Source organism: Palaemon carinicauda, chromosome 27 (assembly GCF_036898095.1).
Source record: "Palaemon carinicauda isolate YSFRI2023 chromosome 27, ASM3689809v2, whole genome shotgun sequence".
In the NCBI taxonomy this organism is placed as follows: domain Eukaryota; kingdom Metazoa; phylum Arthropoda; class Malacostraca; order Decapoda; family Palaemonidae; genus Palaemon; species Palaemon carinicauda.
The window spans coordinates 91,669,870-91,684,578 of NC_090751.1; the positions used below are offsets into that span (position 1 = coordinate 91,669,870).

Here is a 14,709-nt window from a genome sequence, read left to right on the forward strand (position 1 = left end):
AGTTTCCTGACGTCCTTGAACGAGAAGAGTCAAGAGACCGCCCACTTTTTGCCCGCGAATAATATTATTAGATGCTCTAAAAGAAGTATATGATATATCCCCTCTTTCCAAATACACATTATTGGGGCAATTCAATTACATGGCTATTGTACAATTTCATATGAAAAATCTGATCCCTTTCTCCCCCACATAAGGAAAGTGGGAGTTGACGATTCGCCTACGGTTGGTGGGAAGGAAATTTCACTCAGCCTCTCAGTTGACATTTGACCAGTGTTCTAGTAGGACGTCGGCTCCAACGCATACGGGATGACTCCTCTCTGGAAAGGTGAACTAGTTTCTCTATTTCTTTTAAGCAATGTGTATGAAATGATTTCTTTACTCGATAGTGTTGATACCAAGAGTTTTTGGGACGTATCAAGATTTTTATAATGTTCAGGGTAGACCTACATCATTTTTTAAAAAAGGGCAAATTCGTATCATCAGCATGATTTTTAAAGGCCTAGTTTTGTTACGTGACATAATAATGCTTTACCTAAAAGGTAATTATTAAAATGCCTTTAGAACCGGTTTGTTTACGATATAATCCTATGGACAAAAAAAAAAAAAAAAGATATAGAAGAAAAGGCTGACCAGTGGAATTAGGCCTAACGTGGTGAAAGGGTTTGCGCATCGCCATGTCAGGACCTCCATACTGGGTTGGTTTGCTGTGGGCAATCAGATGAAAATCTCCCACCATCACCAACCGGTGACTAGGCCTACCTTACTAAAAAAAATCATACGTTCTCTCCTGGCTCTATTTTCACATTAGTTTTATCAGTATGATGTTTTATTCTAAAGTTAATTTAATTAGGTCTAGTTTTGCAGGTCTTTTGTTTGTAAATTTTTTTATATTCGGCCTCAATCAGTGCTGCTTTATCCATAAGACTGACTATAGTCCATTTCTTTTATCGAGGCAAATTTGCACCGACTCGCAGTGGTGCCCTTTTAGCTCGGAAAAGTTTCCTGATCGCTGATTGGTTAGAATTATCTCGTCCAACCAATCAGCGATCAGGAAAATTTTCCGAGCTAAAAGGGCACCGCTGCGAGTCGGTGCAAATCTGCCTCGCTAAAAGAAATTGACTATAGGTTGAATCCTAGCATACCAAAAGCACCTCTGAAAGTTTTTTTCTTTTAGTGTAAAATGTTAAAAATGAATTATTTACTTAATTTGTTATAATAGTAGAAAAATGTACGAGAAAAGAGCGTGACATTCTCTGTGGTGTGTGTCTGTGTGTGTGTGTGGCGTGGTTACGAGAATAAATTTAAATGGTTAATTTTTAATAACGTTTGCATTCGAAATTCTTGTTCCAATGATCTAGCTGATGATGATGATGATGATGTTGATTATTATTATTATTATTATTATTATTATAGGTGAGTAAATATTCTTGAAATGTCAAATATACAACCACATGACTATACATAACAAGCTTCCACTATAGACATCCTAAGACTGGAGAAGATGTTAAGGCCTTCAAGAAGTTGAAAACTCGTTTTCTAAATGCTTCGATAATGTGTATTTCACAATTAATGCGAAATGCGCTGTGTGATACTCATGATTACTTAAAAATGTATGACAAATAAATCTTGTAGGTAACAGGGTTTCCTTCCATGTGTTATAGGGCGAGTTAAACAGCACTTTAAACCATATATATTGCTGGTACGGCAACTACTAGCTTACCGTAAAAACTGGTCTATTTACAAGCTCTTGCGGGCATTGAAAACTCCCAGATCTCAAGGCCGAGGAAGTATGTTGTACGGTGGAACTATTTCCTACAATTAATCATTTCTGGGGTTTATAACTGGCTTATTGACGCCCACATCAGATGCCTGCGATCCGGTGCAAGTTTCAGTAACACTTAGGCCTATGTTGGTATTTTTAGACGGGAGAGTGGAGGCAGGAACTTCCTCAGATTAAAGATAGAAAATGAAATATGGAAATGAACAAGGTTTTAACGATATGTTTATGCAAGTTATCAATTGGCATTTATAAATACGCGAACGTGATACAAATATAGGTTTCAGAGTACAATATACAGTCATGAACGCTTGGCCTTCTAGACTTAGTGCTATGGGTCAGTTATTATTATTATTATTATTATTATTATTATTATTAGCCAAACTACAACTCTGGTTCGAAAAGCAGAATTTAAGCTCAGTGGTAATATATAGAAAGTAAACTATAGTCAATTTCTTTTAGCGAGGCATATTTGCACCTACTCGCAGCGGTGCCCTTTTAGCTCGGAATAGTTTCCTGATTGCTGATTGGTTGGAGAAGATAATTCTAACCAATCAGCGACCAGGAAACTTCCGAGCTAAAAGGGCACCGTTGCGAGTCAGTGCAAATCTGCCTCTCTAAAAGAAATGGACTATAGTGAAGAGAGGAATAAGGATATAAACTATATTCTTAAGTATTGAATAAAAAACAAAAGAAAATAAGATCAGTAACAACGTTACAATGATCAACCATCTTCCTTAACATTATTGTTATTATTATTATTATTATTATTATTATTATTATTATTATTATTATTTGCTAAGCTAGAACCCTAGTTGGAAAAGCAGGATGCTATAAGTTCAAAGGCTCCAACAGAGAAAATAGCCCAGTGAAGAAAGGAAGTGAAAATATTTTAAGAACATTAACAACACTAAATTAAATCTTTCATACGTAGGTATAAAAAATGAAGAGAAATAAGATCGAATAATGTGCCTGAGTGTACCCTCAAGCAAAAGAACTCTCCCATGAATTGCAGAACCAGCTGGTTATAGTTAGGAAAGAGGGAATGGTCGCGCACACTATTATTATTATTATTATTATTATTATTATTATTATTTGCTAAGCTACAACCTTAGTTGGAAAAGCAGGATGCTATAATTATGCCCAGGGGCCCCAACAAGGAAAATAGCCCAGTGAGGAAAGGAAACAAGGAAAAAAATAAATATTTCAAGAACAGTAAACTATGATGAGACTTCTGTCAACCAGCTCAACAGAAAAGCGTACGAAAAGTTTGAACTTCGGAAGTTTCACCGATTTAAGATATATTTTTCAAAGGCTTTATTTCATAATTTTTACACCTCAATTAACTTTTCCATCGGGTCTGAAAAAGAGTTGTTACCTTCGTGTAGCAAGCGTTGATTTTTGGCATGAGTTTAGGCCTATGCCAACACCTTCATAGCTTATGGACCAGAGATGCACGGAACTTCGTTTAAACAGGATTATTCGAATCCAGCAACTAAACAGTAAACAAGCCGACGTAGAAGAGATTGGTTGATTGATTTGAAGTTTTCCCCGAGAGAGAGAGAGAGAGAGAGAGAGAGAGAGAGAGAGAGAGAGAGAGAGAGAGAGAGAGAGAGAGAGAGAGAGAGAGAGAGAGGTATCTCCTTCGGTCGTGGGAAGTTCCAGAACATATTTTTAATTTTTTTCCTTTTACTGTTATATGTATTCTTATAACATTTATCTGTATCTGTTTTGTTAATTGGAATTTGGATATAATTTTTATAATTTCTCTCATAACTACTCTTTAAGACATATATTTATTTTTGGTATAATCTGAGTAAGATTCTGAAGATATCAATGTCTGCGCCTGCCAAGTGTTTCCCCTTGCACTCCCGACTAGGCCTATGCAATGACTGGCCAGAAAGATTTACTACGAATCTACTACATTAGTTAGGTCAGTAAGGTCAATGCTTGTTTAATTGCTAGCTTCCGAATTAACTAGAGATTGTAACAGTAGTCCTAATTGAGGTATTTATTCGTATGCTATACCATTATTCCTACTTCCTTTCATCCGAATTTTTGCTCGACCCCCTTAACTTTTACTTCTTACTGCAAGTGCCTGTTTCCTCCCATTACACATATGCAATGAATGATCTCACAGTCCACAGCACCAGGTTTCATAATGTTATAAGTTGTAAGATTGTAAATGTGTATTTCATAATAAAAGATAAAGACATAAATCCAGTTTAACTATTGATTTAAGTCTCTCTCTCTCTCTCTCTCTCTCTCTCTCTCTCTCTCTCTCTCTCTCTCTCTCTCTCTCTCTCTCTCTCTCTCCACAGAATTGTTTTGTTAATCATAATGTTTCACATATAAATTTGTTATTATGAAACTACTCTTCAGTATGCAGTAAGTCGTATTACCCGTAATGTCATAATCAACATAATTCCACTTGCAGAGTTATTTTTTGCTCCTGACCGGATTACGGTCAGGCCATATCGGATTACGGTCTGGCCTTATCGGTTCCCGTGAGGCCGTGATAGATTAAAGTAAAGCACGTTACCTATACTAAACCTTACGTTTACTACTAAATTTAAAGAAAAGTTAACCTCGAGGCAACTCGGTACCCCGAACAAATGGTGATAGTCTGGAATTGGTAACAATTTCAAGCCGACTGGTGAATGTCTCACGTGAATGGATGTAAACTTGCTTTAGACCTTCTCTTACTTTGTCAAGTGTTGGAAACTGTTGGGAAACGAGAAGAATAGCTACAAATAATAAACGATTCTTACAAAACAGTGACAATTACAAATTTGTGGTAGGTGATTCTGCAAATAATTCATGTTATGAGATAGGACTCCGTCTCTACTAAGCTTAAGATGATTTTATATCTGGATTAGTTTGCTCGTTGCTGAATACCTTACAACTTTGGTTTTAGGGTTGGAATACACTGCCACGTAGACGTGTATATCTATTATATACATGCATTGTGTGTATATGTTTATATACATATGTAGCCTATACACGTGCGCTCCATCGTCAGTGGTTATTAGTCCACTGTAGTACAATGGACTCAGACATGTCCTTTCGCTCTCGTCTGTTTATGGTTTATGCTAGTCTTACTGTATACCCGCAAATTTTCTTAGCTCATCATTCCATCGTCTTCTCTTCCTTCCCCTGCTTCTTTTGTTTTATATATATATATATATATATATATATATATATATATATATATATATATATATATATATATATATATATATATATATATATATAGGGACTCATTCGGTTATTCTTAATGTCCATCTATTGTGTCATTCTCATTATATGTCATGTCCATGTTGTTAAAATATACTCTGTTTTAGTTTTCATATCCAGGTTGCTCTTTATCTCTCTTAGTGTTATTCCCATCATTATTCTTTCCATACATTTGTATGTATACTTATGTGTATATATATATATATATATATATATATATATATATATATATATATATATATATATATATATATATATATATATATTCGTGTTATTGATAGGAAGTGATTCCAGAGATCATCTACGCTACACAGTAGTCACAGCCATATTCATCCGGTAACTGCTGAATCATGGATGAACTCCCTGCGTCACTCGTATATTCTTACAAAAACCTCATCAGGATCTCTTCGAACTCATCTACACAAATGGCGCCAATGCATCTCGTATATCTAATACTTATTTGAATTATCTACCCAACCTGTTTTTCTTTTGGACCTCGCTCTAACTTAATGGGTATTGGTGGCCGATGTGGTAACGTCCCCGACTGGTGATCGCCTAACTGGAGTTCGAGCTCCGGTCTTACTCATTAGTTCCTTTGGACATTGCAATCTTAACCGTCCTTGTGAGCTAAGGATGGGGTGTTTTTGGAAGCTTATAGGTCTATCTGCTGTGTCATTAGCATCCATTGCCTGGCCCTCCTTGGTACTAGCTTGGGCGCTGATCATATGTATATATGGTCAGTCTCTGGGGCATTGTCACTGTCCCTTGCCTCTGCCATTCATGAGTTGCCTTTAAATGCGTTATTTGGGAAAGAATAAAGTTCCCATGTCCAATTTAGTGTTACGATATTGATTTCGGAAATGTTAACCTGGCATTCAGATGATGTTAAATGGTCCAAGAGATATTGACTTTGATAGTTGGTCTGTTTCAGATTTTGAATAGACAATGTTGACAGTTTTATGTTAATAGTAATAATGATAATTATTATTATTATTATTATTATTATTATTATTATTATCATCATCATGATCATTATTATGCTATGTAATATAAGAAAAGAACTTAAAAATTAAGTTAAAGAAAAAAGGCAGAGATCTAGCAAAAAGGTTGTGGGTTCCAATAAAAAAGAAAATGAAATAAAAAACCATTAAACAGAAATTTGCACAATATAGACTACTTTTTTTTCAATTTCCTAATTAAATTTGAAATCCTTATTTGTACTCCGTCCTTGGAATTCTTATTTATTTTTTATATCAAATATCAAACCAAAGTTCAATTAAAATGATTCTCTCCAGTACTAATTGATTTACACTGGCTGTCCAAAAAAGGTTTAAAGGCCGCTCATGAATGACAAAGGTAAGGGATAGTAACATTGCCCTATTAAGCAGGACAATGGCCTAGAGACTGACCATATAGACCTATGATTAGCGCCCAAGCCCCTCTCCATCCAAGCTAGGACCAAGGAGGGCCAGGAAATAGACCTATTGGCTCCCCCAAACCCCTCATCCTTAGCTCACAAGGATGGCCAGGTTACAGCGACCAAAGAAACTAAAGAGTTTGAGTGGGACTTGAACCCCAGTCTGGCGTTCACCAGTCAGGGACGTTACCACATCGGCCAACACAACCGTAAAGGCAAGAATTGAATTTGAAATAGGTACAATAACTTATCAAGTTATCAGAACTGAACGTCCAATATATCTAAGAGAACTGCTATATATAGTGAGGCCAACAAATCGTGTTGACTCGAGAATAGTAATATGGTTTCTACAGCTTTCAAATATGCGGCCCCAAGACCATACAATATGCTCCCACTGAAGATCCGAAAGATTGAAGATATTAAGGCTTTCAAGAGGAAACTGAAGACGTTCTTGCTTTCTATGTGCATTAATGATGTGGATTTGACGATGAACGAGCAATATGCGGTGTGAAATGCTGAATGCATTGAAGTGTATACGATAGAGAGACTAACGGAGGGTCCTGTAAAGAGTAGGGTTCCCTGCTGTGTAAGACCAGAAAAGCAGTCAGTAAAGTAATTCTTTACATTTAACTTAAGCTAGAACATTATCCAACTCGAGAGACGATATTTTAACTTGACAGCCATCAAGTCGATGAAATTATCATTCAACTTTACATCTATCAGGTTGATTAAATTATTATTCAACTTCACAGCCATCAGGTTAAATTATTATTCAACTTCACAGCCATCAGGTTAAATTATTATTCAACTTCACAGTCATCAGGTTAAATTATTATTCAACTTCACAGTCATCAGGTTAAATTATTATTCAACTTCACAGTCATCAGGTTAAATTATTATTCAACTTCACAGCCATCAGGTTAAATTATTATTCAACTTCACAGCCATCAGGTTAAATTATTATTCAACTTCACAGTCATCAGGTTGAATTATTCAACTTCACAGTCATCAGGTTAAATTATTATTCAACTTCACAGCCATCAGGTTAAATTATTATTCAACTTCACAGCCATCAGGTTAAATTATTATTCAACTTCACAGCCATCAGGTTAAATTATTATTCAACTTCACAGTCATCAGGTTGAATTATTCAACTTCACAGTCATCAGGTTAAATTATTATTCAACTTCACAGCCATCAGGTTAAATTATTATTCAACTTCACAGTCATCAGGTTAAATTATTCAACTTCACAGTCATCAGGTTAAATTATTATTCAACTTCACAGTCATCAGGTTAAATTATTCAACTTCACAGTCATCAGGTTAAATTATTATTCAACTTCACAGTCATCAGGTTAAATTATTATTCAACTTCACAGTCATCAGGTTAAATTATTATTCAACTTCACAGTCATCAGGTTAAATTATTATTCAACTTCACAGTCATCAGGTTAAATTATTATTCAACTTTACAGTCATCAGGTTAAATTATTATTCAACTTGACAGCCATCAAGTTGATTAAATTATTATTCAACTTCACAGTCATCAGGTTAAATTATTCAACTTCACAGTCATCAGGTTGAATTATTATTCAACTTCACAGTCATCAGGTTAAATTATTATTCAACTTTACAGTCATCAGGTTAAATTATTATTCAACTTCACAGCCATCAAGTTGATTAAATTATTATTCAACTTCACAGTCATCAGGTTAAATTATTCAACTTCACAGTCATCAGGTTAAATTATTATTCAACTTCACAGCCATCAAGTTAAATTATTATTCAACTTCACAGTCATCAGGTTAAATTATTCAACTTCACAGTCATCAGGTTAAATTATTATTCAACTTCACAGCCATCAAGTTAAATTATTATTCAACTTCACAGTCATCAGGTTAAATTATTCAACTTCACAGTCATCAGGTTAAATTATTCAACTTCACAGTCATCAGGTTAAATTATTATTCAACTTCACAGCCATCAAGTTAAATTATTATTCAACTTCACAGTCATCAGGTTAAATTATTATTCAACTTCACAGTCATCAGGTTAAATTATTATTCAACTTCACAGTCATCAGGTTAAATTATTATTCAACTTCACAGTCATCAGGTTAAATTATTATTCAACTTCACAGCCATCAGGTTGATTAAATTATTATTCAACTTGACAGTCATCAGGTTAAATTATTATTCAACTTCACAGCCATCAAGTTAAATTATTATTCAACTTCACAGTCATCAGGTTAAATTATTATTCAACTTGACAGTCATCAGGTTAAATTATTATTCAACTTCACAGCCATCAAGTTAAATTATTATTCAACTTCACAGTCATCAGGTTAAATTATTATTCAACTTCACAGTCATCAGGTTAAATTATTATTCAACTTCACAGTCATCAGGTTAAATTATTATTCAACTTCACAGTCATCAGGTTAAATTATTATTCAACTTCACAGTCATCAGGTTAAATTATTATTCAACTTTACAGTCATCAGGTTAAATTATTATTCAACTTCACAGTCATCAGGTTAAATTATTATTCAACTTGACAGCCATCAAGTTGATTAAATTATTATTCAACTTCACAGTCATCAGGTTAAATTATTATTCAACTTCACAGTCATCAGGTTAAATTATTATTCAACTTTACAGTCATCAGGTTAAATTATTATTCAACTTGACAGCCATCAAGTTGATTAAATTATTATTCAACTTCACAGTCATCAGGTTAAATTATTATTCAACTTCACAGTCATCAGGTTAAATTATTATTCAACTTCACAGTCATCAGGTTAAATTATTATTCAACTTGACAGCCATCAGGTTAATTAAATTATTATTCAACTTGACAGCCATCATTATTATTTATATAAGAATGTCGAAGATTTTTCCTCCTCCATTACCCCTAAATAGGGTTAGAATTTAAATCCTATAATTTTCCCCAATCTCTTGAAATAACGTCGGCGTTGGTATATAAAAAGGGTATAGCTAACTTCAGCGTTGTTTTTAAAGCATTTTTTGTATTAAAATCCCTTTTGTAATGAAGAGAAATACATCAAAGAACAACAAATTTAAAGCTCCCTTTTCTGTCCTATTTCACTGCATTTGAGGCTTCATTAAATGACTCACTAATGACTCGCTAAGAGAATAAAAACATAATAATACCTAATCACATGATAAGGTAAAAACATGATTGCCCTTCGCGTCATTGGAGAGGATTGTAAGATAACTTTTGAAGAAAAAACTAGGCATTCGCTTTTTGCATTACTGGAGGGAGTAACTTCTTGTAACAACGGTTCTGGAGGGAATTTTTGCGTGCTCGTTTTGTCATCTTCGGGCCGTTATTCATAGCTGTTAGTGTAATCCTGTTGAAATAGCTCCATTCATACATGTATCTCACGCACAAGTGTGTATTATATATGTATATATATATATATATATATATATATATATATATATATATATATATATATATATATATATATATATATATATATATATATACTGTATGTATATATACAACCCTTTCTGAGTGTGATACCTTAACGTGATGAACAGGTTTGCGATTCGCCATGATCAACAAAGCTGTACTAGTCAGGACTACCCATACTAGCTTGGTTTGCTGAGAGCAATGAGATGAAAAACTCCATCACCAATCCGCAGTGGCCAGCGTGGTAATGAAAACTGGCCTAACCCCAGACATAAATTGATACATTTGAGGCCTTTGCCTTGCAGTGGACTAGAAACGGTTGTATTTGTTGTTATGGTTGTTGATACATACGTTTCCTCTATGAAATTGTAATGATTCATTATGCAAATATGGATGGAAGGGTTTGCTAAAGAAAATAAAATAAAATTGGAGAGGGAGGATATTTTTATCCAGGAAGCTCAAGGATACCTGTGTAAATGATTAGGACGTCCTTCTGTCGTGGAAGTTTTACTGCATGGCTGTTTCATGCACGATTCACCTGTATAAGTGTGAGTTTAACAGTGACAGTTATGCTAGTTTTTATTTGGAGCCACTCCTATTAGAAGGTTAGATTTGACAATTATCTTATCGTTCTATGTGAATTTTCACTCTCGCACACGTATGTTTGTGTGTGCTGTTTATGACGATGACTTTCTGATAGAAAACTTGGGTAGTCTCATGAAACATTATATTATACGAACTCAGAAAGACCTTTTGATGTTTTGTATACAGTATACTACATTTACACTAGGGCACGCTGTTCTATCTTATTTCTCTTCCTCTTGTTTTGAAGTTTTTATAGTTTATATATACCACTTCTATTTTAATGTTATTGTTGTTAAATTATAGTTTGATTGTTTATTATTTTTCTTTTAGCTTATTTGTATCATTTTTTTCTTTATTCACTTGGCTGTTTTTCCTTGTTGGAGCCTTTTGGGATATAGCATCTTGCTTTTCCTACTATGGTTGTAGCTTAGCTTTTAACAATAATAATAATAATAATAATAATAACTAATTACGTCGTAGCTTTGATAATAAGCCTATTGGAAGCGTCCCTGCCTGGCGAACGCCGGACTGGAGTTCGAGTCCCTCACTGTCGATAGTTTCTTGTAGTGTCTGCACCTCACCATCCTTGTGAGCTAAGGTTGAAGGTTTGGGGTAGCCTTTAGGTTTACCTGCTGAGTCATCAGCAGGCATTGTTTGGCCCTCCCTTGTCCTAGCTTGGGCGGAGAGAGAATTTTCCTGCTTGATAGGGCAATGTCACTGTCTCTTGCTTCTGCCATTCATGTTCGGCCTTTAAACCTTAATGAACTGATTATTATTATTATTATTATTATTATTATTATTTGTTAAGCTGCAACCCTAGTTGGAAAAGCAGGATGCTATAAGCCCAAGAGTTCCAACAGGGAAAATAGCCCAATAAGGAAAGGAAATGAGGAAAACAAGAAAAGTGTAAGAAGATAATAATAATGGAAATGTTTTCTTGACTTAACTTTGTGGAAATTATGTATTGAAAATTGCAGTGGTTTTATTAAATTGAAGATGAATGAAAGTCACTTCAAAAAAGTTACTCCAGCCACTCCGAAACGGTTGTAGGCTACGCCTCTCTATCTGGATGACAAAAACACCTCTGTAAGAAAAAGAAACCGAACGTTCTGATATTTTGTTGCTCTAGATTCTAGGTGATTGCTGGCCAAAAATGTCCGTTCTCCCCCCACCAGGAGGACGAACCTTCACCTTTTCTCTTTTCCCGCGGCAGGGTCCCTCCTACGTGATGTTCTTTACGCTTGTGTTCGGCTTCCTGTTTGATAAGCCTTCAAGTAACTGAGAACAATTAACTGGCACTTAATTGGTTAATGGTACTGTTTACAGCATTGTTTATGAAAGTGTTCTGCGCTCTTTTCTCCCTGTGATTTTTCTCTGAACGTCTGCTGTTTACTTATTGTGTATTTAATTTACTAAGACATAACCATCATCATCATCATCTCCTCCTACACCTATTGACGCATAGGGCCTCGGTTAGATTTCGCCAGTCGTCTCTATCTTGAGCTTTTAATTCAATACTTCTCCATTCATCATCTACTACTACGCGCTTCATAGTCCTCAGCCATGAGGTCTTGGTTATTCAACTCTTCTAGTGCCTTGTGGAGCCCTGCTGAACTTTTGGGGAGTGCGAAGAGCATGCCCAAACCATCTCCATCTACCCCTCACTATGATCTCATCCACATATGGCACTCTTGGAGTAATCTCTCTTATAGCTTCATTTTTAATCCTGTTCTGGCATTTAACTCCCATTATCCTTCTAAGTAGCAATGTCTATCCAGTAATAGTATGAATATCGTATTTTTATGTTTACAGCAACAACTTTCAAGTGATATTCGATCGGCATATTTGCTATAGGGATGAAGTTTCGATTAGCCTAAGTAACGCTGGACCTGAACAGCATTTAAACGGGTGACCGACAATGAATGCTGGACTCTGTTGAGAGACAGCTGAGTAATAATGCGGCTGGAGTGCTGATAGCTATGAAGTGAGGGAGCTTCAATTGATTGATTGTTTTAGAGTTCTCTGGCACCCTGACATCGAAGGTCATTGACGCCGATATCGTTTGTTATAAACAAATCATAAAAGAATATTCAATTTGAAACCTGAAAAGCGAAGATGTCCTTATAAAAGCTAAATAGCTTTCAGAAGACCTGCTTCAGAAATAAATGTTAAATTACCGTTGGCATAATAAAACACATCCTTCCCAAGAATCTTGGAAAGGATGAACCTCCCATCCTCACCTCGAGCCTCAAACATATCTCTTTCTTAATCTGGGGCATTTAAACAGACCGGAAAGAACCGTAAGGAACGCCATGTCTGACAAATGATAATGGTAGGATTTCAAATCGATATATAAGTGCATGGCTCAAGACCGCCATTCAAGAAGCAGAGGACGAGAATGCAAGAAAGCATTTGAAGGACAAGAAACCGGATAGCTCGTGGATCCTGCAGTCATATTTTTTTTTAGGGCGGTTTGGGAGCCCATCCCACCCACTTGATATCCATTTTCGCGTCCAAGGTCCATCTATTATGGTCCTTTTGACAGTCCTGAAAAAAGGAATGTAATATTTCCCGCCTATAATTTTTCTGAACAATTCATGATGACAAGCGTTCTGTTGTCAGGACTCTGCAAAATGACACAGAATTATCAAATTGAAGGCTGACGACTCTGTAACACTCACGAATTTTATTGCACCTAGTCCCAATACTCGGCCGTTTTACTATGCATGATAATGTCTCTCTCTCTCTCTCTCTCTCTCTCTCTCTCTCTCTCTCTCTCTCTCTCTCTCTCTCTCTTTTGTAACAGGCACCCCGCCATCACAGAACATAGAACGCATATTCAATAAGCATTGGTTTACCCAGTATCCATTGATTACACTTGTTTTGTGACTATTTACCTCACTTGACTGCAAAATTTTGGTATTTTCCCTGCTTCTGTGTTCCCTGACTTGTTAATTTAATTTTTAAGAGCTTCTCCTCCTGTTTCTTCGGCAGTGGGTCTAGTCCCGTCAGTGCACCTCACGCTGAGCTATGTAAGCATTATTTTAGGGTTGTCGAGTTTCTTTGGCTCCTGGGTGCACTTGCTATAATCTTTCTTTCATTATTCTGTCCAAACTCTAACTGAATAGCCTAACAGGCCCCAACGCCTGGCTATAAAGCTCAAATTACTCAATCTATCCCAGACTGGGGGTTCAAATCCCGTTCAAACTCGTTAGTTTCTTTGGTCGATGCAACCTCACCCTCCTTGTGAGCTAAGGATGGGGTGGTTTGGGGAGCCTATATGTATATCTGCTGAGTCATCAGCAGCCATTGCCTGGCCCTCCTTGGTCCTAGCTTGGGTGGACAGGGAGCTTGGGCGTTGATCATATGATATATGGTCAGTCTCTAGGGCACTGTCCTGCTTACTAGGGCAATCTCACTGTCCCTTGCCTCTGCCATTCATGAGCTGCCTTTAAACAGGAACGTGATTGCTTTCAGTTGACTTTTGTATAGAATGTAAAAATAATGTTCGTCTTGAAATGTTTAATGTTATGGCGCATTGAATCTTCAAGTAACGGAAAGTTGTCCAGTTGATCTCCCGGTTTTTGTATTCCGATTTACAGATATACTTTTTACAAGGAACCGGTCCTCGCTTTGTCTCGGAGCGGGAGCTGCCCAGTACGAAAATTGTAAAAAAAAAAAGTATATATCAAGGACAGTCTGAGGAATCACGCGATACTAAGACAATGGCTTGCTTTCACGCACTCTAACAGTACATTTTTAGTGTACAGGATGTGCTATTCTTGTTATTGTATGATTTTATCTTATAAATTCAAACTAGATGTTGTTGTAGTAGTTTATATATGTAGCCTATATATATATATATATATATATATATATATATATATATATATATATATATATATATATATATAGATATATATATACACACACGTATATATATATATATATATATATATATATATATATATATATATATATATATATATATATATATATATATAACAAGTAGAGTCGTTTCCAGTTCACTGCAGGACAAAAGCCTCAGACATGTCTTCTGCGTCTGGGGTTTGGCCAGTTTTCATCACGCTGTCCAGTGCGGATTGATGATGGTGGGATTCTTTACTGTGATCGCTCACAGCAAACCAACCAAGTATGGGTGGCCTTGACTAGTATAGCTTTGCTGATCATGGTGATACACAAACCCTTTCCCTACGGTAGGGTATCCCACCTCAGAAAGGCTATATCTATATA

At 35.8% G+C, this 14,709-nt stretch overlaps 1 protein-coding gene across 2 annotated transcripts in view; it reads left to right on the forward strand.

Annotated features, from left to right (window-relative positions):
* The first annotated feature begins 206 nt into the window (after positions 1-206).
* Positions 207-14,709, forward strand: part of LOC137620803 (uncharacterized) — a 183,456-nt gene continuing 168,953 nt past the window's right edge. For both annotated transcript variants that reach the window (XM_068351250.1, XM_068351251.1), the window contains exon 1: positions 207-325. In XM_068351250.1, the coding sequence (XP_068207351.1) occupies positions 307-325 (19 nt within the window). In that variant the 5' untranslated portion in view covers positions 207-306. The remainder of the gene's footprint in view (positions 326-14,709) is intronic.